This window comes from Toxorhynchites rutilus, chromosome 2, assembly GCF_029784135.1.
Source record: "Toxorhynchites rutilus septentrionalis strain SRP chromosome 2, ASM2978413v1, whole genome shotgun sequence".
Classification (NCBI taxonomy): domain Eukaryota; kingdom Metazoa; phylum Arthropoda; class Insecta; order Diptera; family Culicidae; genus Toxorhynchites; species Toxorhynchites rutilus.
In genome coordinates, this window is record NC_073745.1 from 61,947,610 (window position 1) to 61,969,254 (window position 21,645).

At 39.1% G+C, this 21,645-nt stretch overlaps 2 protein-coding genes across 2 annotated transcripts; one reads left to right on the forward strand and one right to left on the reverse strand.

Moving 5' to 3' along the window:
- Positions 1 to 791: 791 nt before the first annotated feature.
- LOC129765791 (putative fatty acyl-CoA reductase CG5065) lies at positions 792 to 1,948 on the forward strand. The gene is made up of 3 exons (XM_055766220.1): positions 792 to 998; positions 1,060 to 1,564; positions 1,623 to 1,948. Exons 1-3 carry the CDS (start codon positions 792 to 794, stop codon positions 1,946 to 1,948), a joined length of 1,038 nt encoding a protein of 345 aa, XP_055622195.1.
- A 408-nt stretch (positions 1,949 to 2,356) lies between these two features.
- On the reverse strand, positions 2,357 to 14,085 carry LOC129769373 (fatty acyl-CoA reductase wat-like). The gene is made up of 3 exons (XM_055771609.1): positions 13,358 to 14,085; positions 12,988 to 13,297; positions 2,357 to 2,859 (listed from the first exon to the last, which is right to left on the reverse strand). The coding sequence occupies exons 1-3, from the start codon at positions 14,076 to 14,078 to the stop codon at positions 2,403 to 2,405; spliced, it is 1,488 nt and encodes a 495-aa protein (XP_055627584.1). The 5' UTR covers positions 14,079 to 14,085; the 3' UTR covers positions 2,357 to 2,402.
- Between the last annotated feature and the right edge of the window lie 7,560 nt (positions 14,086 to 21,645).

Consider the following 21,645-nt stretch of genomic DNA (forward strand, 5'->3'; position numbering starts at 1 on the left):
TTGCTTCTCTTTGAAGTCCGGTTGGGACGCAAAAATGATGTTTTATTAAACACAATAACCATCAGGATTATTGAACTGCGAGTCGGAAGCACGCCCAACAATAGGTTTTTTTCAGCCATACCAGTGTCGTAACTTTCATCCATTCTCGGAATTTCAGCTGATTGTAGAGCCTTAGCAAAATAACTGTGGTCTAGCTGAACTGTTCATACTTCCATTACGGAAGTAGTGATACTTAAAATAATACTACACCCTCAAAGGAGTTTTTTGTTACTCAGCCTTTGATATTGACGGGCAGTCTCCTTCGGAGATAAGCTTAGGCTACTGCGCGCTACTAGAGAATCGGCCAGCCCACGGTTAGACGAACCTATCGGAGTCATATACATACACTCAATCTAATAGAGGGTAATATCTAGCACGCACAAATCTTAGTAGTTGAATTCCATGTAGCGTATCAGCAAAACCATATTTTTCTGATTGATCTACCATTGTTACTAAACGTTTTAATAAGGACATAACTGATCAAGTTTAACTATATCGGAATCATCAGCACCCAACACGACGTGTACATAAACTGCGAAACATGATTGTTCACTCCAGCCGATTAGAGATAAACGTTCAAATTCACCTTTGATATATCCTTCTGATCGCGATAGCGATCGGTGAATAAATTAATGATGATGGTAACATTTTATTTGAAGTCCACACGCTAGGGATCATGGCTCGTGCCTCACTCACAGCTACACACGTGGGTAGTATTGTTTGCTCTGCATTGTGAACCATTGTGAATCAACATGGCAAGCAGTATGGAGCAAAATAACCGAATAACCGAATTTTACAACAACTCTGTCGTGTTGTTATGTGGTGCTACCGGCTTCATGGGGAAAGTTCTACTTGAGAAGATTCTTCGTAATGTCAATGTGCGCACTATTTACGTACTCATTCGAAGGAAGCACAATTTGGACGGTCAGCAACGGTTGAAGGAACTTCTGTCGGAAACGGTAAAACTATGAACAAGTAATTTGTGATGTTTACACTATATATGATTTTTTTTTTTTGCAGCTTTTTGAAAATATCGATCAAGAAAAACTGACCAACTGTGTGAAACCGCTGGATGTGGATTTCGACCAGGATGACCTTTCAATAAATGAAAACATCCGCAGTGTTCTTGTAGACGAAGTGGAGATAGTATTCAATCTCATAGCTTCAATAAAATTCAACGAACCACTCGAAAGCGCCCTCAAAATCAACGTTGAGTACACACAGCGAGTGCTGCGTATGGTAACCTCCTTCCGGCGGCTGCGATCCATCATTCATGTGTCCACATTCTATTCAAACTGCGATCGAAGTTTTATCGAGGAAAAGGTTTTCGAAGACATTCCTTTCGGAGGATATGATAACATTCGCAGAATAATGGCTCCGTTGAGTCCTTCGGAGAAGCAAATTTTAACGCCGCACATTCTTGGTAAGCTCCCCAATTCTTACACCTTTAGTAAGAAGTGCACCGAGCTTATGATCAGGGATCACTTTGGCAATTTGCCAATTGGGATTTTTCGACCCCCCATAGGTAATCCGAATATCAATCGATAATCGTTCGAAATGTACAATTTATATCTCATCCACAGTTGGTCCCGTTTATCGCGACCCCATTCCAGGGTGGCTAGATAACTTCAATGGACCCAGCGGGGTTCTGTTCGCGATACACGAAGGGATGCTACGAGTAATTCCGCTTGATAAGAAAAAGAAACCTTTTCTAGCACCTGTCGACTTTTGTGTCAATGGAATGCTGTGTTGCGCCGTTGACATCGCCTCGTTACTGGCGGAAAAAATACCAGTGTATAATTTCACCGATGAGTTTCAGCTATACAATTGGGGAGAAATCTTTTGCGGATTCATGAATGGAATGTCACCTCTGAGAAGATTCTTCAAGTACGCCGAGGTGTCGCTTTGAATGATAACCGGTTAAAAAGAACTATTCTGAATATTTTTCAGCGGATACCTGTTGCTGACAACAACCAGTCAATTACTGTTTTCTGTTGGAATACTACTAACGCGACTGCAAGGATGGTTATTCAATGTGATGACCGGGGCTTTTGGACGTAAACACCGAATAGAAACTATGATCGAGCGAACCATTTCGCAGGTGAAAATGCTGAGATATTTTTGCGAGAATGATTGGAAGATGGAAAATAGCAACATGAAACGAGTGGTTGCTAGCCTTAGTCCAAAGGAGGCTACCGTGTTTCCTTGTAACCTCCGAGAAGTGGATTGGCCCAAATACTGGATGATGTTCATTCCTGGTGTGCTAGAATATGCCCGGAAGCCACGTTCATGGCGTATTGAAAAGAAATAACTCATCTTCAAAGTCAATTTTCATTTAATGTATAAAGTTTTCGTACACTTTTTTAGTTTCGTTTCGGACCGAAGAGAAGCTTGATAAAATTTACCAGAGTTAGAATAACAAAATTGAACATCAAAAAAATCCAATTCTCCGAATCTTGCCGGCGGACATCCCTCGCTTTGCGTGGTTCTATGGCGTATTTCATCACTCCGGGAACGAAGTTGCGGTAGTACTCGTCCCAATCCACCTCGGCCAAATCGAACGGAAAGATGTTCCTCTCGGTCGAGCTTTGTTCCGCTCGCATCCTCTGGACGTTTCCATTCTCCGTGCGCCACTCGTTGATGCAGAAAAATTGCAACACCTCGCTGAGATTAATCATTTTCTCGAACATCGGCCCAAGGATGGGACGTTTGCCACCGATTCGCCTCGCCAGGTCCAGCAGGAGTCCTTGAAGAAGCATTGTTCGTTTGCATATAGCGTAGCGCAGCGGGTTACGAGTTATGGTGGCGGTTAGGTAGGTGCTGGAATAAAAATGATAACTATTAGTTCGAGCAAATTATTTGGAAATGAAATATACATTTTGTCAAATATATATATAGAGAATTTTTATTATTTAAGGAAATGCTTTATTTATCATCTAAATTTATATTATCACCTCCTAAATAGGCCTCTTCTAGAACAATACACTTTTTCCTATGAACAATCCAGTCATCGAAACACTTTTTATAGCTGTATTCAGGAATTGCCTCCAATTCACACAGCGAATGCGTTTTCATGTCTTCAATGGTGTCAAAATGGGTCCCACGAAGCAGTAATTTGATTTTCGGAAATAGTAAAAAAGTAAGTATGCGTTGGATGAATCAGAATTTGATCGTCCAAGCATGTTTTTAGCCACTTGATTGCGATTTATTTTTTGATGAAAATTATATCTTGCTGCGACCTTTCTCATGCCCAAAATATGACAAACGGTCTCGAGAGAGATATTTAATTCACAGGCTCTCTCGAAAAATTTAAATGAGGATGTCCGAGCACAATTCCTTCCATTTTGTGGATGTTCAGTTGAATAGGTGGATTGATTAGTCCTTGACGTGGCAAATCATTCACCTCTTGTCGGTCGTCTTTGAATGCCTTCATCCACTCATACATTCGTGTTTTCGACATAATTGAGTAATCAAAAACAATATCTTTGGCCAATAGATTTTCCATATTAAAAATCGCCGACGGTGTAAACAAATTAAATGGCAGATCGCGCTCAAAATTGACATTAAGACCACTGGGAACAGAAACGGAAACGAAAACGAAAACAGAAACGGCAACGTTCAACGCTCTACGCTCAACGTTCAACTCTCAACTCTCAACGTTCAACTCTCAACTCTCAACTCTCAACTCTCAAATATGGTTTTCTCCGACTCATCATTTTATCATTTGTTCATCAATCTTTGAAGAATACAAATATAACTAAATGAAAAAAAAATTGCTTGAAAAAAATAAGAATTCTTTAGCACGATTTCCATGACGTTTTGATTTATTTTTTTTTTGAACAATTTACAATTTACTGATTAGAGAAAAAAATGAAATTGATTATTTCTATCATTCATATTGAGTGTTCATGTCAAATTAGAAAAAAAACCGTTTATTGGAATTTGCGATATCGTGTAAAAACTTGAAATAGGTAGTTCCAAGGAAAGCGCGTTTAAAGTTTTGACTCGAGGCCATAGTAGATCAGATACCGCGTCACTAGAATGGTTAGAGCTCTGTAAATGATGGGAATTTCGAGAAATTCCTCCAGAGCTTCAGAAATATGAAGAAAAAATCGTTTTTTCCAAATTTCTAGACTAGAATACCCTCTTAAGGAAACTGACGTTCTATGCTAGATACATTCTCTCACATCAGTGCAAACAATCTGAAATAGTTCTAAAAATAACTTACATAAAATATGAGTGATCGTGGCAGAGGCATCTTTTGGATTGGTAGTAGGGGACTGATTATTCTAATTTTACACCAAATTTACTGGTCATATAATTGAGCGGCTGTTCCCGAACCACAAATATTATTCCGCCACAAAATCATTATTTTAAAATCATATAAAGGAGCTATAGCAAAACTCATTCGATTTGACTGTTATACCTTATTTTGAGATACCACCCAACAAACCATCATAAGTTGTTACTAAACTAGTCAGTTGAACAATGGTCGAACAATAATATTGAGTACTTAATAAGATGAAATGATGAATTATATGTTGTATAAAAGATTATTTAGATCAAATTGAAGCTTTTGTTCAACCATTGATATTTAGCTGAATAATATTAGGCTGTCAAAAAAGTCCTGCGGAATTTCCGCGAGGTGTCGTTGTAAGCGCGTAGTTCTAGTTGTATTCATTGTATCGAGTCATACTATAGCTTGTTGGAAAGGTATTTTTGCGCGCTATAATATAGTCCTTGACAGTGTTTTGTTTAGTTAAGTCGTTCGTGAGTTATAGTGTCGCAAATATGGAGCAAAATAAAGAGAAAATCCGACATATTTTACAGTACTACTATGACAAAGGCAAAAATGCATCTCAAGCTGCCAAGAAAATTTGTGCAGTTTATGGACCCGATACAGTTTCCATTTCCACCGCACAACGATGGGTTCATCGTTTTCGTTCTGGTGTAGAGGTCGTCGAAGATGCGCCACGCTCCGGAAGGCCTGTTATCGAAAATTGCGACAACATCGCTGAATTAGCCGAGAAAGACCGGCATAGTAGCAGCCGTAGCATCGGCCGAGAGCTGGGGATAAGTCATCAAACCGTTATTAACCATTTGAAGAAGCTTGGATTCACAAAGAAGCTCGATGTATGGGTGCCACACACGTTGACGCAAAAAACATCTTTGACCGTATCGACGCATGTGAATCGTTGCTGAATCGCTACAAAATCGACCCGTTTCTGAAGCGGATGGTGACTGGCGATGAAAAATGGGTCACTTACGACAACGTGAAGCGCGGTCGTGGTCGAAGCCCGCTGAAGCGGCTCAGACGGTGGCCAAGCCCTCATTAACGGCCAGGAAGGTTCTGCAGTGTGTTTGGTGGGATTGTCAAGGAATAATCTATTATGAGCTGCTTCCCTATGGCCAAACGCTCAATTCGGACCTGTACTGCCAACAACTGGACCGCTTGAAAGTAGCACTCATGAAGAAGAGGCCATCTTTGATAAACAGAGGCCGCATTGTCTTCCATCAGGACAACGCCAGGCCACACACTTCTTTAGTGACGCGCCAGAAGCTCCGGGAGCTCGGATGGGAGGTTCTTTTGCATCCGCCGTATAGTCCGGACCTTGCACCAAGTGACTACCACCTGTTTTTGTCCATGGCGAACGAGCTAGGTAGTCAGATGTTAGCCACAAAAGCGGCCTGTGAAAATTGGCTATCCGAGTTTTTTGCCAATAAGGAAGCAAGCTTCTATAACAGGGGTATTATGAAGTTGGCATCTCGTTGGGAACAAGTCATCGAACAAAACGGCGCATATTTGACTTAAAACAGATGATTGTAACTAATTTTATGAACAAATGAAAATTCAAAAAAAATACCGCAGGACTTTTTGACAGCCTAATATAAGTTAAATAAATTAGGGCCTTTTTCAATAGCCTCTTTAAGCATCTGTTATTGATATTGTCAATTCCAGGGCATTTACTGTTCTTTTGTTCTTGGATGAAGGAAGAAACCTCTTTTGGCTTGGTTAAAAAACGTGGCTCTGGACGTATGTTTTCATTAGCAGAAAGACAGTCAACAGTGGAATTCACTTCTTGTTCAATAGCACTGACATCATTAAAAGTAGTTAAATGTGCGTTAGCAAATTGACGTCCTATTTCGTCACATTTTTCCTGATTATTAGCATTAGCATTTTTCCATCTTTTTTCAGCGGTGGCATGGAAGTGTGTTTGTTTTTTACTAGTTTTGTGAATTTCCACAACTTTCTACGATTGTTAGTGTCTCTGTTCATATCTGAAAGATTTTTAGCCCAAGCATTGTTTCGCAGCTCGTCAATTCGCTGTTTAACCAAGTCATTTGTGTAATCATATTGTGCTTTGAGGTACGTATCCCTTCGATTACGTTGCCACTTTCGTCGTCGTGTGTTTCGAAGAGTGATCAAAAATAGAACTTCATCAGAAATGATTAATTTATATTTGCTTGAAACTACGCGGGGAATATACCGTTCTTGACCTTGTTCAAGTAAGGTAGTAAAATATTCAATCATATTTTCGACTTGGAAAGTATCAGTAATGCTACTTAAATCGAGTTGTTGTAGATTGATATTAGCATCCAAGAAATTCTTAAAACCTTGCCAATCAGCTCTTAAATAATCGAGGATGGATTGTTTGAACATTTGAAGAATCAATTTGAAATTGCACAGGTAAATGATCGGAGGACAGATCAGTTGACCTCTGTAGAATAGACATTGCGTTATTACCATTGGTGAGAACTAAGTCTAGCGTAGAACAACGACGATTTGGATCACAAGGAATGTAAGTTGAAGAGGTAGGATGCTGAATAATGAATGAACCTGACTGTAGTTCATCAAAAAGCCAATTTCGTGTTGTATTTGCTCTGCTACGTTTCCAGAATCGATTACGTACATTCAAATCGCCACAAATGAAAAAAGCTATTTCTAATCTTTGTAAGAGTTTTGATGTCGTCAATGAATGACCTATCATCTCGGTTTGCTCCAGGATTATAAGCAGATACTAATGTGATTGGACCTGTCGAAGTGACTATACTGATCCCTATGGCTTCTAGTACTTTCAAATCAAAAGAAGGTACTAACGTATGGAGGATGTCAGTTTTAACTATAACTGCTACTCCACCTTTTAGGCGACCGGTTCTATTAAGGCGGTGAATTTTGTATTCGGAGTGGGAAAACTTCAGATTAGGTTTTAGAAACGTTTCACATACAAGAAATACATGAATGTCATTGGTAGAAAGAAATCTGAAAAAATCGTGACTTTTGCGATAAATGCCTTTGGCATTCCAGTGTGAAATTTTTAGAGAGTTCACAAAATTATCCATCATTTGGAAAACAATAGTATGCTGTTATATCCAGAATAGTTTTGACTTGCTCATTCCTAGACCTGCAGGCACTAAACCTTACGAATACGTCATTTATAATGTCGACTATTTCATTTGCCGAAAATAAGTCACTATCAGAAGTATGTCTGGGAGCTGATTTTTACCATAGTTCTGGAGTGATACCTGATTGTGGCGTTTGAAGAAACTGGAGTAGGAAGGACCACGACGATTTTCGCGATAGTTGTTCTGCACGGGCCGGCCATTGCTTTCACACAGAGTGGGAGAAGCTGAGTTCTGCATCTGAAATTCCATAGGCTGGCTTCTCTGTGATTTGAACTTCAGCAACTGACGGTTTCTGGCTTCGATATATTCTTTACGTTTTACACAGTCCTTGTAGTTGGCTGTGTGATGCTGATCACAGTTTGCACAATTGAGCTGTTCGTTTGGTAGTTTCACCTTGTTATCCTTGTTAGCTTTCCGCATTTGACACAACGAGGTTGACGAAAGCATGTTGACGATCCATGGCCGAACCACTGACAGTTTCGGCATTGAGCTGGCTCTTTTGTTCGGTTGGAATAATAGTCCCATTGAACAATGCAATGGGATACTGCTTTTATTTTTCGAAGTTTGTTTCGAATTTCAGAAGAAGTTACCTCAAATTCTTTTAATGCGCCGACTACTTCGTCGATTTTCATGTATGAGAGTCCGGATAATACGATCTTGGTGACCCTGTCTTATTCAATCGTGTACGTGAAGAAATTTGTTTTGTGCACTTTCATGTACGAGATCAACTTTTTGTAGTCGTTGATATCGTACAAATAGATGTTTACTCCGGTTAATGTTTATTTGACATTAAACATCGATATTCCTGCTTTCAAAGCCATGCCCTGAGCAGTAGGTACATTGGTTTCCGTGATCGTAACCAGTGGAATCTTGGTTTTTTTTTTCTTTCTTTGGCCAAGATAACTCGAACTAGACGGTTCTTCTTCCGGATTTCTATCGCGCAGCACATCGAAGCGGTTAGAAGTTTTGAGGTTAGGACGGTATGATGTCTGTTGAAAGCTCATTTCCATGCTTTCGGCATGGACGTCTGAAATTTGTTTTTTACTCATAATGAATGGTGGAGTTTCTGAAAGGGGCCATTTGTCACTTCACAAAAAGAACGAGGGCTGGACTGAATCCGCTTTTGACCGATTATAACCACACTCGATTCGATCACGAGAGAACAATGGTATTCGAAAAACAATACATAAAAGCAGCAAACTGACAATACGACTGAACACGACGAAAGTTCGATCGGTAGTGCTTTGAAATATATCATTCTTTGCAATTCAAAACTATGCATATAGGTATTTTGTTTTACAAATTTAGCTATTTCTAGAAATGTGAGGTTAATAAAAAACAGGCGTTCTCAAACTATTTTGGGCGATAGACCCCTTTTCCAGAATGAAGTGATACCGAAGACCCCCATGGCAAAATTTTCTTTGAAAATCTCTAGTTTTTTTCTTATTCATACATACTACTTATCAATTTAAAAACTTTGCGGTTGATGAAATGAGAGAACTTAACCTTATTTTCTTATTAAAATTCAACAAAAAAAATATATACATGAAATTCAGTAATTATAAAGTGTAACTAATAATTTTTAAATGCACATTACTTACAAAAACTTAAATAGGTAATTAATTTTTGAAACTAACTAACTTTAAAAGTATAGATAAAAATATGTTCCGGAAAAACGTAATCCTACATCAAAAACTATGGATGGGTTATACCTAAAATACAACCGCAAGTTGACGTAGGACTACCTATGGCTTAGTAGACATTTGAGTGTATTGATTAAATTATTGATTAAACCAGTGATTAAATGAAACAATTTCCGAATTCAGATGCGAACAAATCCCAATTTAGGTCAATTCATATATTGGGGAAAGATTACTTTCTTTGTTGCAAGCCGTATGGCATGATGCCTTGTTCATTTCATTCATTTCTCGTGGACTTCCAAAATATATCTTACATTTCCCTCTGCATTTATTGCATCTCCCAAGTGTACGTACTTCTTTTTTGTTTGATTTGTTGAACTTCAAGCACTCAGTTTTGATTTTGACATGTAAGTGTTCAATCGCAGCAAATTGGAAAGGAATGTCTTCCAATGCAGTAATGAATAACCGAGCCAAAGCATTGTGTTCATACCGCATTTGAAGTCTGCACATATTCCCAAGTGTAAAATGCAATGCCGATTTCTCCAGATTACCTGGTTTTGAAGTCTGTGTTGGGGAACTCTTTCCGGTCTGCAGAAACGCATGCGAGTACAAAAGTACCCGCATCTTGCATCTATTTCGCAATGCCGATTTCTCCAAGCCCATTGATATCTGTGTTGGGGAAACTCATCAAGTAGCCGCACCTTGCATCAAATTAATGTGGCGAATGAACAGTTTTGTATAGAAAATTTGCATAAGGCACCAATCAACGTAAAAAACAGAAACCAAGGAAACCTAACATTCATAATTTTCGGTGACAAGTATCCTGAACGCTACGCTTTTCTAAATTATTTTTAATCACTTCATTTAAGTTCACTTTCACTGTGTAATCACGTTGTAATCTCTTGAATTAAATTAGTCGATGAGTGTCTTATCATTCAGGGTGGAAACTCAAGCAAGAAAACTAGTAAAACCAGGAATTTTCATTTAAAACCAGAAAAAATCAGAAGGATTAATGTTTTCAATTGTTATTTGAATGTAGTGCTCTTGTATGTTTTATATACAATGAACTTCAATCAGAGAATCAACGGAGTTTTCGTCGACACTTGAGTCCCGTCTACAGTCAGAGTCTCTAGTCGGAGCAAGATTGATTTTTCATCTTCCAACAAACACTACCATAAAGAATTACACCATTTCTTTCGATTAATTTATAATTCAGGCTGTTGAAAAACGTGAGTATTAAGAAATCAATTATGCTGCCAAAGAAGATTCAACGAAAATCGCAATCGTGGATACAATTCAAGCGACTGTAATTAGTCCATTTCCACTGAAACGCAGAATACACACACGAGTGAGGTCGTGAGCTTATTTGGGCAATCTTTCTCAGCAAGTGGTAGACATGATCCCATGAAACTCTAGTGCTCTAATGCTAAGCTCTTCCCGCATATATTTCCGGACAGTGGAATGGTACCAAATTGCATACGGTATTGTGCCATATTTTTTTAATGGCATCCTTCGTTTACTAGAAAATTGCAAGGATATCGTTATCGGATTCAACGAAACGTTAAATAAAATTTCACAATAGCAACAGATGGATGTTAGCGTCCGTTACTGGAATGTAACGAAGGGAACAGTGGAATCCAAGTACATTGGCTCAGCTTTTCTAAGCTCAACGCGTGCACTGGACTTGTTCGACGGATTGAATAAATATTTTGAAGCTAGTTTGAAGTGGGTCAACTCGTAATTGACGGTCCCCATGTTAACAGGAGAGTAGTGAAGCAGTTGAATGAAAAAATTCGTGAAATCCGAAGCAACCAAAACTAAGAGCTCACGAATATAGGTAGCTGCAGTTTGCAGGTTTTGACAATTCATTCAAAGAAGGAATGAAAAAGACTGTTTGGAAAATTGATGAATTCCTCCAGTGCTTGTATAGCCTGTTTGAGAACGTTCCGTAAAGATGTGCGGAGTATTCTTGAACTATTGGATCGGCTGAAGTTTTGCGGAGTAAAATGGATCGAAAACCAACCGTTGGTATAAATTGCCCTTGACATGCTGCACAAACAAACTTACGTTCCTAAGTACAAAGATACACATCCAGATTTCCGTAGGAGCTTTGCTGCTGTTTTCACAGCCTGTACCTTTCTTAACATCAGCTGCTGCAGTTCAACCATTTATGAAGAGCTTTCAGAGTGACGAGCTTATAGCATCTTTTCTATTCGAACTGACGAACCCTTTCAAACCAGTAATGATTAAATTGATCAAGCTAGCACTTTTGAGAGGGAATCTGAAGTCCCTTATAAACGTCGATCTTTCCGATGATTTGTTTGTGATAAGCAGCGACTGAAATTGATTTAGGATTCGCTGTAAAAGTTGCAATCAACGGTGTTGTGGAAATAATCAAGTTTATGAGATAAATATCTTGATTTTTGACAGAACTGTAAAGAGTACTATATTTAATTTCTCCGAAAAATAAAGAAACGATCACCTTTGTCGTATCCACGACAAAGACACGACACGATATATTTCTTGTATCCAGCGTTTATTGTTTGCAAAACAGCGTATGAATTTCGCTCTTGAACATTTCGTCCAGAAAAATAGAATCAGTGGTACCGTGGCGAACAAAACTAAACAGGAATTCCTCGAGTTTTGTGATACTTTTGGTTCGTGCGATATGCTAAAAAACTATCGTCAAAAAAAAGAACGTTTGGTCCTTTTGTGGGTGAAGAAACTCGTAGGCGCAACGGGAAAATAATATACAAACTTGTCTGACTTTGTCAAAGAGATGGCAATGCTACATTGGAGGGAGGTCCTTCATGAACAAGGTATGTTTGGTAGTGAACCAAAATGATCCAAATTTGGTAGCTCAGCGCATTGTTCACAATGAATTCATCTTATTTTGCAAACAACTTGCAACCTAAGTGCAAGCTTGTTATGTTTGTTTGGACTTGAATGTGATCATGGCTTCATTCGTTTTACTTAAATATTAGTCATTATTGTAACAAATTGCTTCACGTAATACAACTTATACAACATCGTGAAATTTTCAAATGAGAACGAGTATTAATTAATAGGGGTCGATTTTTAGACTTCGTCGACCCCCAAAATCAATTTTCGTTTGTGTCGACCCCTTGGAAACCGAGATCGACCCCAAGGGGTCGATATCGACCACTTTGAGAAACCCTGATTAAAAAACATTGCGCTTTTTTCCGTGTGCGCAAGTATACGGGAATCCTATTTGCTATAACCGCACGGAGTGTTTTGTCACATTTATCTTCGATTAAGTTGGTTTCTGAAAATTTTCTTGATCAAACAGATTGAATTCCAAAAGGAACACCTCCTTGAGTGAAAAATAAAATGAAATTATTGATGCCCGTAAGAAGGTTTATCAATTAGAGAAATCTAACTCTCAGTAGATTAAACGAAAGTCCAAAAAAAATCAAAGTTATCAGCAAGTTTTAAACCATCCATTGTGGATTTGACTTCGAATTCCTCCATCTCACTATCGAAGAACAAGGCTACACTTAAATCACCAATTTATAATGAACAGGCCTATTGGAGAAATCTGCGATTCAAAATACTTCTCAACGCACAATTTTGGTTCTTTAATATCAAATACCAATGCGTCTGTGTAGAAATAGAAAACATATTCGAAATGTCAAAACATGGATTCTAAGTGACTCGATACACAACGTGGCTTTCTGAGTCCAGCTCAATACACTCTAGCTTTATGAGATCAGGTGCGAAACTTTGATCTACGAACAAAATGTGGAGTAAATGTTTTTTTTGAAACGCCAATCGACCAGTTGGTAATTGTTATTACAATTCTCAATTCCATTGAAGCATTAGTTCATCATTTTAATTTCCGCCACAATCACAATGCGTTTATTGACCAAGCGCTTCAACTTACGCCATAAACCGCTTCGCTGGAGAGAGCCCTTCACAAAATCGCCCGATGATCGTTCCCCAGGTTGGATTATTCCCTGTGTTTACATAATTGTACACTGGAATCCCCATCCTCGTACGATGATTAGCGTACACATCCATGGCACAGGTTATCAACGCATTCACACAGTAATCGACAGGGACGATAAACGGACGTTTTCGCCCATCCACAAAGGCCACACTGTAAAGACCTTCGGAGAGTGGGACCACCATACCCGATGGTCCATTGAAGTTGTCGATCCAGCCGGGAACAGGTTCACGGTACGTGGAAGTTACTGCGAAGAAAAATTCGATTTTCAATCCGAAACGCTCCCATAATTCTATGAAACACTAACCAATGGGTGGTCGAAAAACTCCTATCGGTAGGTTTTGATACTTATCTCGTATCATTACCTCGGCACACTTCTTGCTAAAGGTGTAAGTGTTCGGGAAATTCTTAACGATGTGTTCTGTTAAAGTTTCCTTCTCTGGTTCTCTCAAATGGGACATAATATTCATTATATTCTCGCAGCCACCAAAATCGATGTCATCATAGATGCGCTCTCCTATAAAACTCTTGTCACAATTCGAGTAGAATGTCGAGACGTGAACTACACTTTTTAATCGCTTCATTCCATTAACAAGACCGAGTAACTGGTCTGTGCGGTCAACGTTTGTCTTCAGTGCACAGTCCAGAGGTTCCTTGAAATTCACCGACGCTAATAGATTGAACACTACTTCCACTTGCTCTTGAAGTGCACACTTCAAATCTTCATCCGCAAAATTAAAACCACTGTCCAAACATAGTTCAACCGGTATCACTTTTCGGCGCAATTTATTCAACATCGATGCATCGTTTCGAACCCCATCGAACAACGGGCTGCTCAGAATGCGCTCCAGCCTAGCCTCGCCACTCAAATTCTTCTTCGCCCGGATAACCAGATACACTTTGCTAACGTCCAAACAGCGAAGGATTTTCTCCAGCAAAACTTGTCCCACGAATCCACTCGCACCGGTCATGAGTACTGTGGTACCCCGGTAGAATTCTACCACTTTCGCACGGCCACCGTCACTCATCTTTCGTAGCTGATTACCAACTGACCAAAACGTGTTCCGTCGAACCTAGAACAACATCCAGCTCGAACCTTCGACAAACAGTGCCGAAAGTGTATGACAACTTGAACACGATGATACCCCCTAGGGTTGGTCCGGTTGGGACGAGGGAGCATATCAATGCAGATGTATCGTTACGCTTTGGTAAAGCCACCCCAATGCGACCATCTTCAATGGGCGCGGATCTATCGAGTCAACAAACACTTTGCGGCTTGTATGATGCGCAAGCGCTTTGCGGTGATTAACAATTATCGATGAAGAAGCTTCCCGTTTTGCAGACTTCGCATTGTTCACTAATTTTTGTTTGAAGATTTTTTGTATCGGATATGTGTTTCCATCAGTTCTTTGTTTGATGATTTATGAGTTTGGTAGAAATCCAAGGGAATATTTATCCGGCTCACGATAGCCTCGAATAAAAAATACACAATGATAAATCGAATAAACAGTGATGGTCATCATGAAATATCTCACTGAAATATGAGTTCAACGTCTATAAATCACATTTTATTGTTTCATAACGTTTTCTGATTGTTCGAGTTTGTGCTCTAGTATTTATAATAGAGATGATGATAGTCCTGCCTTCTTCCCCTACAGAGGTTTGAGCAAAACAAGTTATCCAAAAGATTTTTTTTTTATCTCAGCATTGAAATTAGCAAAACAAAACAAACGAGCTGATTTCTATAATGTTTCGGTTTACTTGATAAGTGAATAAATACACGTGATATCAGTTAGATGATCAATGATCTCATCTAATTGATGTGTTCATGCAAAATGTGTATAAAATCGGTATCGGCTCGTAAGTCGATATCACTGACACTATAGTTCTTTCCCCTAAAGATAATAGCTACACAATTCACGAGTGAACTAAATTTTCTAATACAAACAATGTTTCTAAAATCAAGCATATACAATATAATATTCAATTCAATATTCGAATGAACAAAGGTAAACTGACCAGACGTCCCGCGTTACGCGGGACAGTCCCGCATTTCAACAAAATGTCCCGCGTAAGTTTGCGTCCCGCAAAATGTCCCGCATTTGGCAAAAGAAGCGAAAATGTCCCGCGATATCAATATACAGGCAAACCTGTTTTTGTGCGGTCCCTTTTTGGGTGATTTCTCGTTTGTGCGATTTCAGTATGACATCGGGTCTTGAATCACACAAACTAATCGCACCTAAACAGTCACACAAATGAAAAATCGCATAAAAAGCAACCGCACAAAAACAGGTTTTCCTGTATTTCAATATTACGATTTGATCACGTTGATTGTCTTAAATTCACGAACCTCAAAAAAAAACTTTTATTTGGCAGACCGTTCAAGATCGCTTCCAATGCATTCAAAGATTAACACTTTCGACGCCCCGTCACCCAGATATGGGTGACACTTTCCTCGCTCAAATTGAGTAGGATTTTTAGAAGGAATTTGATAGAATAGGCACCTAAATGTAACTATAGGATATGAAGAAAAATAATTAAATCATAACCATAATATTATACTGTTTATACTATACTTTTTATTAATTTATAGTACGGATGGTTTGTACTGCAGTTTTTTGCAAAACCCCTATACTATGACTATGGCATGTGTTATTGTCATCAATTCGTCTTCAATTGAAAACAAACATTGCTAGATCATGTAAAAGTTATATATAAACTAAGTTTCATCTTCGTTTAATAATTTAATCGCAAGTTGAGCTCTGCAAGAAACTCAAAAACGTCGCGTTGGGCGTTCAACGTTGAGCTGGTTTCATCGCACCAACAGTGGACATTTTGTTTAGAGAGTGTCAACTGGAAACGACAGCAACAAAATGGGAAAATGGTTTTATAAAAGTCTCCTATTGATCCGCAGGGACCAATTTGAGTCAGACGAAAAGTTCATTTTTGGTCCTCTAGCACAATTGTTTGATGAAGTATCGTAGAATTGTTTGATGAAGTATCGTAAATGAAGCACTGGGCGGCCTTACGGAAGTTGGCCGGAACCTCAACCATGGCCGATGAAAAAATGAATGTCGGCGTGTTCTTTTACCTTTTCGTGGGTGGTCAGCTGTCTCTCCATTTTGGCCTTCGCCCAAAAGTTTTCTATCGGGCGACGATATTTATCTCCAGCCGATCCATCCTCCAGTGATCTTTTGGCATGATGGGCTGATCCCAGGTTCGGCATAAAGACCACATCACCTTCGCAACTTCCGGCAAGCACTTCGTACTGTATATCTCCCCGTTCACCATGTGACTCGAAAGAAGACCGACTTTGACATCTGTCAGAGAAGGACCTTCTTCGAGAACTTGATGTGAATGATATATTCAACGTCATCGCTTACCTGGGGAACGTAAAGTACCCGGTCCCCTGCCATTCGTTGAATTCTAGAATCAAGTACGTCTCGTCTTTCATTATGAGCACGAAGAGAAGTTTTTCAATTCTTTCGCCGGAAAGGTCTGACCTTTCCACATAAAAATGTCTATTTTGGCCAGATTCTCCTTCACCGTTTGGTCAGTTTCTTCGATCTCCCGGCTTAAGAAGTGGCAGGGAGAGGATGTTGTAAATACCAGATCGGCTATATCTGGCGGACACAAAGTGCCTCAGGATGTTCAACTCCTTCGCTGTAGAGTGGAGCTGGCGGTATGAAAAAATCATCAAGTTGCTCGACAGTGTAAGGCTGCGAATCAACAGCCTTGAATCCATTTTATTATAGGCTTAATAAACGTAAGATTTAAGCAAAATTTGTTCCATTAAATTATATTTTGTAGTTTTTTTAATAGCCATCCGAAATTAGTTCATTTTTTAATGCATACGTTAGCACTAAAATCGATGAAAAATGGATTGGAATTTTCGAGCTTCCCATTCGGTAATTTGAAGAAAATTATAGAATTTGAATCATGCTTGCCAGGCTTAAATAGTCTGACTGAGCGAGTGATTTTCAGGCATGAGCAAAATCTAAACCACCGAAAAATCACAACTGAGTTCCGATACTTAGAAAGAAATAACACAGATCAGGTTTAATTGCAAGGACACATGTTAAGAGTTTCACGAATAAATGAGACTCGCTAAACTATGATTTATGTTAACATAACGTATATACATAACGATTTGTTTTTTTTTTGCGTCCCGCGTTAGACCTTTGACCATCTGGTCACTTTAAACAAAGGTTTATCTGATATGACAGTGTACAATTCATGCGTATACAAAATCATGGTTTATTTCAGCTTTTTTATTCGAGAAAATCTTCGTAGCGTTGGGAGAGTAGTCGCTGGTTCTATCAATTGTTCCGTGTTTAGGTTTTCGTTGTTATTCGCTGTCGATGACGTTTGATTTTGTACAGATCTTGCGTAGTCATCATCTACCGTCACCACGCTTTTCCTCTTAGTTGAGGTAACTGGAACAATTACGTTCAAGGTAGGACTTCTAATCTTCGGGATCTTCAGTTGGTTCCGATGTGCATTTGTAGTCACGTTTCCAACTGACACCTGGAAAACATTGATGGAAAGTCGTCTCACGAATTTTGCTTCGATCCATCTTTCCACGATGTTCATGTGATTATTTTTCAACCACACCTTGTCTCCTGGCTTTAAACTATCAAATGGATCTTATTTGACTAGTGTTTCGTTTGATACTGTCACTATATCAGTTTGGTTTTCACAACTAGCAGGGCTTCTAACCAGTTGTCTTGAATAATGCTTTTTAGGGTTTATAAGATCTATTAACATCTTTGGTTCAAATTTATAAATTTTCTCAGATGGACGAATATCATCTTTCGTCACACAAGTATTTCGGTAGATTATCAAAAAGTAAATAATCTGGTCTTCCATATCCCACTTTCGAATTTCTGGCTCTAGTAGATATTTTTTTAAAACATCTTTCACCAGCCTAACCATTCTCTCAGCCTGACCATTGCTGGATGGATTGTAAGGCGGACTTTTCAAAACTTTTATCCCTTGTCGCTCAAGAAAGGTTAAGAATGTTGTGGAATTTAATGGGGGCCCTCCATCAGTAACTACCACGTCAGATAAACCAAAATTAGCAAACAATTTGGTGAACCTTCGAATAACTTTTGAAGCATTAGTGCCATTCCTCATCCATTTAATTTCCAACAATTTAGAAAAGCTATCTACGATGAGTAGGAAAACTTTTTGTTCAAAATAAAAGAAATCTGCGTGTAATCTACTAAATGGTCGCGTTGTTGGAATCCACTTTGTGGTTATGTTTGGTTTTGGTACAAGAGACATTTTTGTACAGGTTTTGCAAAATCTTCAATGTCCTTATTCAAATCAGGCCAGTAGATAGTTCGTCTTGCCAGCTGCTTCATTTTTACAATCCCAGAATGGTTGACGTGCAGCATTCGAAGTAATTTGTTTCTGAGGTTTGATGGAATAACAACACGATCCTGAAACATCAAACAATCTTCTGCTATTTCAAGATCATGCTGATTCGCATGAATGTTTGTTTTGTGAAAAATGTTTTATCAAATTTAGGTGGCCAACCATTCCGAACAAACGACAGCAACTTTACCAGCAGTGGATCATTTAATGTTTCACTAGCAATTTTAGAAAAATCCATGAGGTTGAGACTATAGATGTATTTAACATCGCACTCAGGGGGGTCTCCGTAGCCACATTGGTTGCGCGTTCGCTTAGTAAGCGATCGATCGTGAGTTCAAAACTCAGGGCCCCCATTGACCATCTTTGTGTTGTTACAGAATAGCTACGTCCACGCAACAATCATCAGCGATGGAGATCGATCCACGGTCGAAATAAGATCGATTCATCCATACAACTGCTCTGCTCTGCATGACACATCGGGCTGCTGTTCTATAAATAACTCAACAATGATCAATCAACTGTCTTCGCTGTCCCGTCTTACTGGATAATGGGAAGATCAGAAGGAAATCTCTTACGCCTAAATGGCTACTGTGTAAATATGTACCATTTGCAATGGTATAGCAGGGAATACTCTAACGCCGAAAAATGGCAACTGTGTAATGTGCTAATTATAGATATGATAAATATGTGACATGTACACGATTAAAATTCGACTCTGTTACAGCTAAAATGCTAATGAGCCTAAAATAAACAAAAGGGATAAAAAAAAACAACATCGCACTCCTTAGGAACTTCTTGCTTCAAAGGGAAAAGCGAGCAAAAGTCAGCGTTTCTCATCTGTGCTGAAGGACGATAAACAATATCATAGTTGTAAATCGAATGTATCTAAAATGTATCGCTGCAGTCGAGTAACATAAATGGAGATTCCCCCTGTCTTACCAAAAATTCCCACTAACGGCTTGTGATCAGTATATACTGTGAATTTTTGGCCGTAAATAAACTTATGGAATTGTTTAATTGTACAGGGTTTTCCAACTTTAAATTCCGAAAGTAAATTGAAATAAAACACACTTAGAATTCGAATTTCGATGAAACTTTTATTTCAAATTAAAGTTTGGTTTATGCCATTATGTGTGAAATACAACATCATTCAAATGTCCACCTAGGGCATCCTCGCACACCTTGATCCGGAACAGGTAATTTTCGATGACTTTTCGGCACATATGGGGCGGAATCTCGGTCATAACTTTACGAATGTTGTCTTTCATATGTTCAAGAGTTTGCGGAGAGTTGGCATAGACACGGTCTTTCGCATAACCCCACAAAAAAAAGTCTAGCGGGTTCAAATCGCATGATCTGGACGGTCAATTGGCATCACCAAAACGCGAAATTATGCATCCCTCAAATTTCGTTCGCAATATGACCATGTTCGGTCGTGTTGTGTGGCACGTGGCGCCGTCCTGCTGAAACCACATGTCATCCGTATCCATATCTTCAATTTGTGGCAAAAAAAAATCGGTTAACATGCGGCCATAGCGCTCACCATTCACAGTTACCGTCTCGCCGTCCTCATTTTCAAAGAAATACGGCCCGATAACTCCACCAGACCATAATGCGCACCAAACAGTGAATTTTGGCGGATGCAATGGCCTCTCAACAATCACGTGTGGATTTTCTGAGCCCCATATACGGAAATTTTGGTTGTTCACATAGCCACCGAGCTCGAAATGTGCCTCATCTCTGAAGAAAATTTGATGCGAAAATTCAGCATTTTGCTGCTGTTGTTCGTTCACCCAATCGACGTATGCCCGACGCATTCCATGGTCACCACGCTCTAATGTTTGTACCAGTTGGACTTTATATGGATGTAGGTACAAGTCCAAATGCAAAATTCGCCACAATGATGTGTTTGACAAGCCCAATTGCTGAGCACGCCGTGGAATCGAAACATTCGGGTCATCCTCCACACTGGCAGCAACAGCAGCAATATTTTCGGCCGAACGCACATTACGATGATGCACAGGTTTCACAATATCCGCTACGGATCCAGTTTGTTCGAATTTACGCACTACATTAGCGATTGTGTGCTCTGTAGGCCGTCCATGACGATCAAAATCCGTCCGTAATGCTTGAAAAACATTTGCCGGTTTTTCATCATTTTTATAGTATAAATTAACAAAATTAACACGTTGTGCGATGCTAAAACGATCCATATTGTAAAATGGCAGACATTCAACTAACGATATAACGCTTTGGTTGACAGCTATGTCAAACGGTTGTCAGCGCAGGGCTGTATACTTTCGGAAGCCCGAAATGGAAAACCCTGTACATACAAGTGCTAATGCCTCCAAACGCAATATTGTTTTTTTTTGGGATTCATTCAATGAAAAGGACGTAAAACAGATCGGTTTTTCTACTCCCTCGATCACATGAGCAAGAACCCCTCGTAATACGTAATTACATACATCAGAAACTACGATTAACGGTTTTTAGGGTCAAAATATTCTAAAAGGTTAGCGTTTAGCAACTGATTTTTGCTAACCTCAAAAGCTTCTTGACAATCATTTGTCCATAAAAATCTCATATTTTTCCTCAGAAGGTTGTATAACGCACTAAGTTTCGCTGATAAATGTGGAATGAATTCCCCATAATAGTTGACTAGTCCCAAATATACTTTCAATTCAGACGCATTGGCAGGGACTTTAGCATCTTTAATTGTTGCTAGTTTATCTGGACTCGGTAATAACCCCCTATCTGTAATGATACGCCCTAAGTACGGTAGATTGGATACAAAAAAATTGCATTTTTCCCAATTTACTTTAACATTTGCTGATGTACAACTTCCGTCTACAGTCCTCTAAATCTTTCCCTGCAATCAATATATCATCTAAATAAACCGATACGTTTTCGATTCCTGTTAAAATTTGCTCCATAATTTGTTGGAAAATCGCTGCTTTAGAAGATGCTCCTTGAGGCAGACGATTATATGTATATAGTCCTTTCGTTGTATTTTTGTTTTCGTTGTAAAAAGTCCTGCGGTATTTCTGCAAGGTGTCGTTGTAAGCGCGTAGTTCTAGTTGTATTCATTGTATCGAGTCATACTATAGCTTGTTGAAAAGGTATTTTTGCGCGCTATAATATAGTCCTTGACAGTGTTTTGTTTGGTTAAGTCGTTCGTGAGTTATAGTGTCGCAAATATGGAGCAAAATAAAGAGA

Excerpts from the sequence above, each read along its gene's own strand:
- LOC129765791 (XM_055766220.1), top strand. The coding sequence starts at position 792 with ATGGCAAGCAGTATGGAGCAAAATAACCGAATAACCGAATTTTACAAC. Across the intron at positions 999-1,059 it reads AGGAACTTCTGTCGGAAACG|CTTTTTGAAAATATCGATCA; the intron begins GTAAAACTATGA and ends TTTTTTTTGCAG. Across the intron at positions 1,565-1,622 it reads GATTTTTCGACCCCCCATAG|TTGGTCCCGTTTATCGCGAC; the intron begins GTAATCCGAATA and ends TCTCATCCACAG.
- LOC129769373 (XM_055771609.1), bottom strand. The coding sequence starts at position 14,078 with ATGAGTGACGGTGGCCGTGCGAAAGTGGTAGAATTCTACCGGGGTACC. Across the intron at positions 13,298-13,357 it reads AGTTTTTCGACCACCCATTG|TAACTTCCACGTACCGTGAA; the intron begins GTTAGTGTTTCA and ends TTTTCTTCGCAG. Across the intron at positions 2,860-12,987 it reads CCAGCGAAGCGGTTTATGGC|CACCTACCTAACCGCCACCA; the intron begins GTAAGTTGAAGC and ends TTTTTATTCCAG.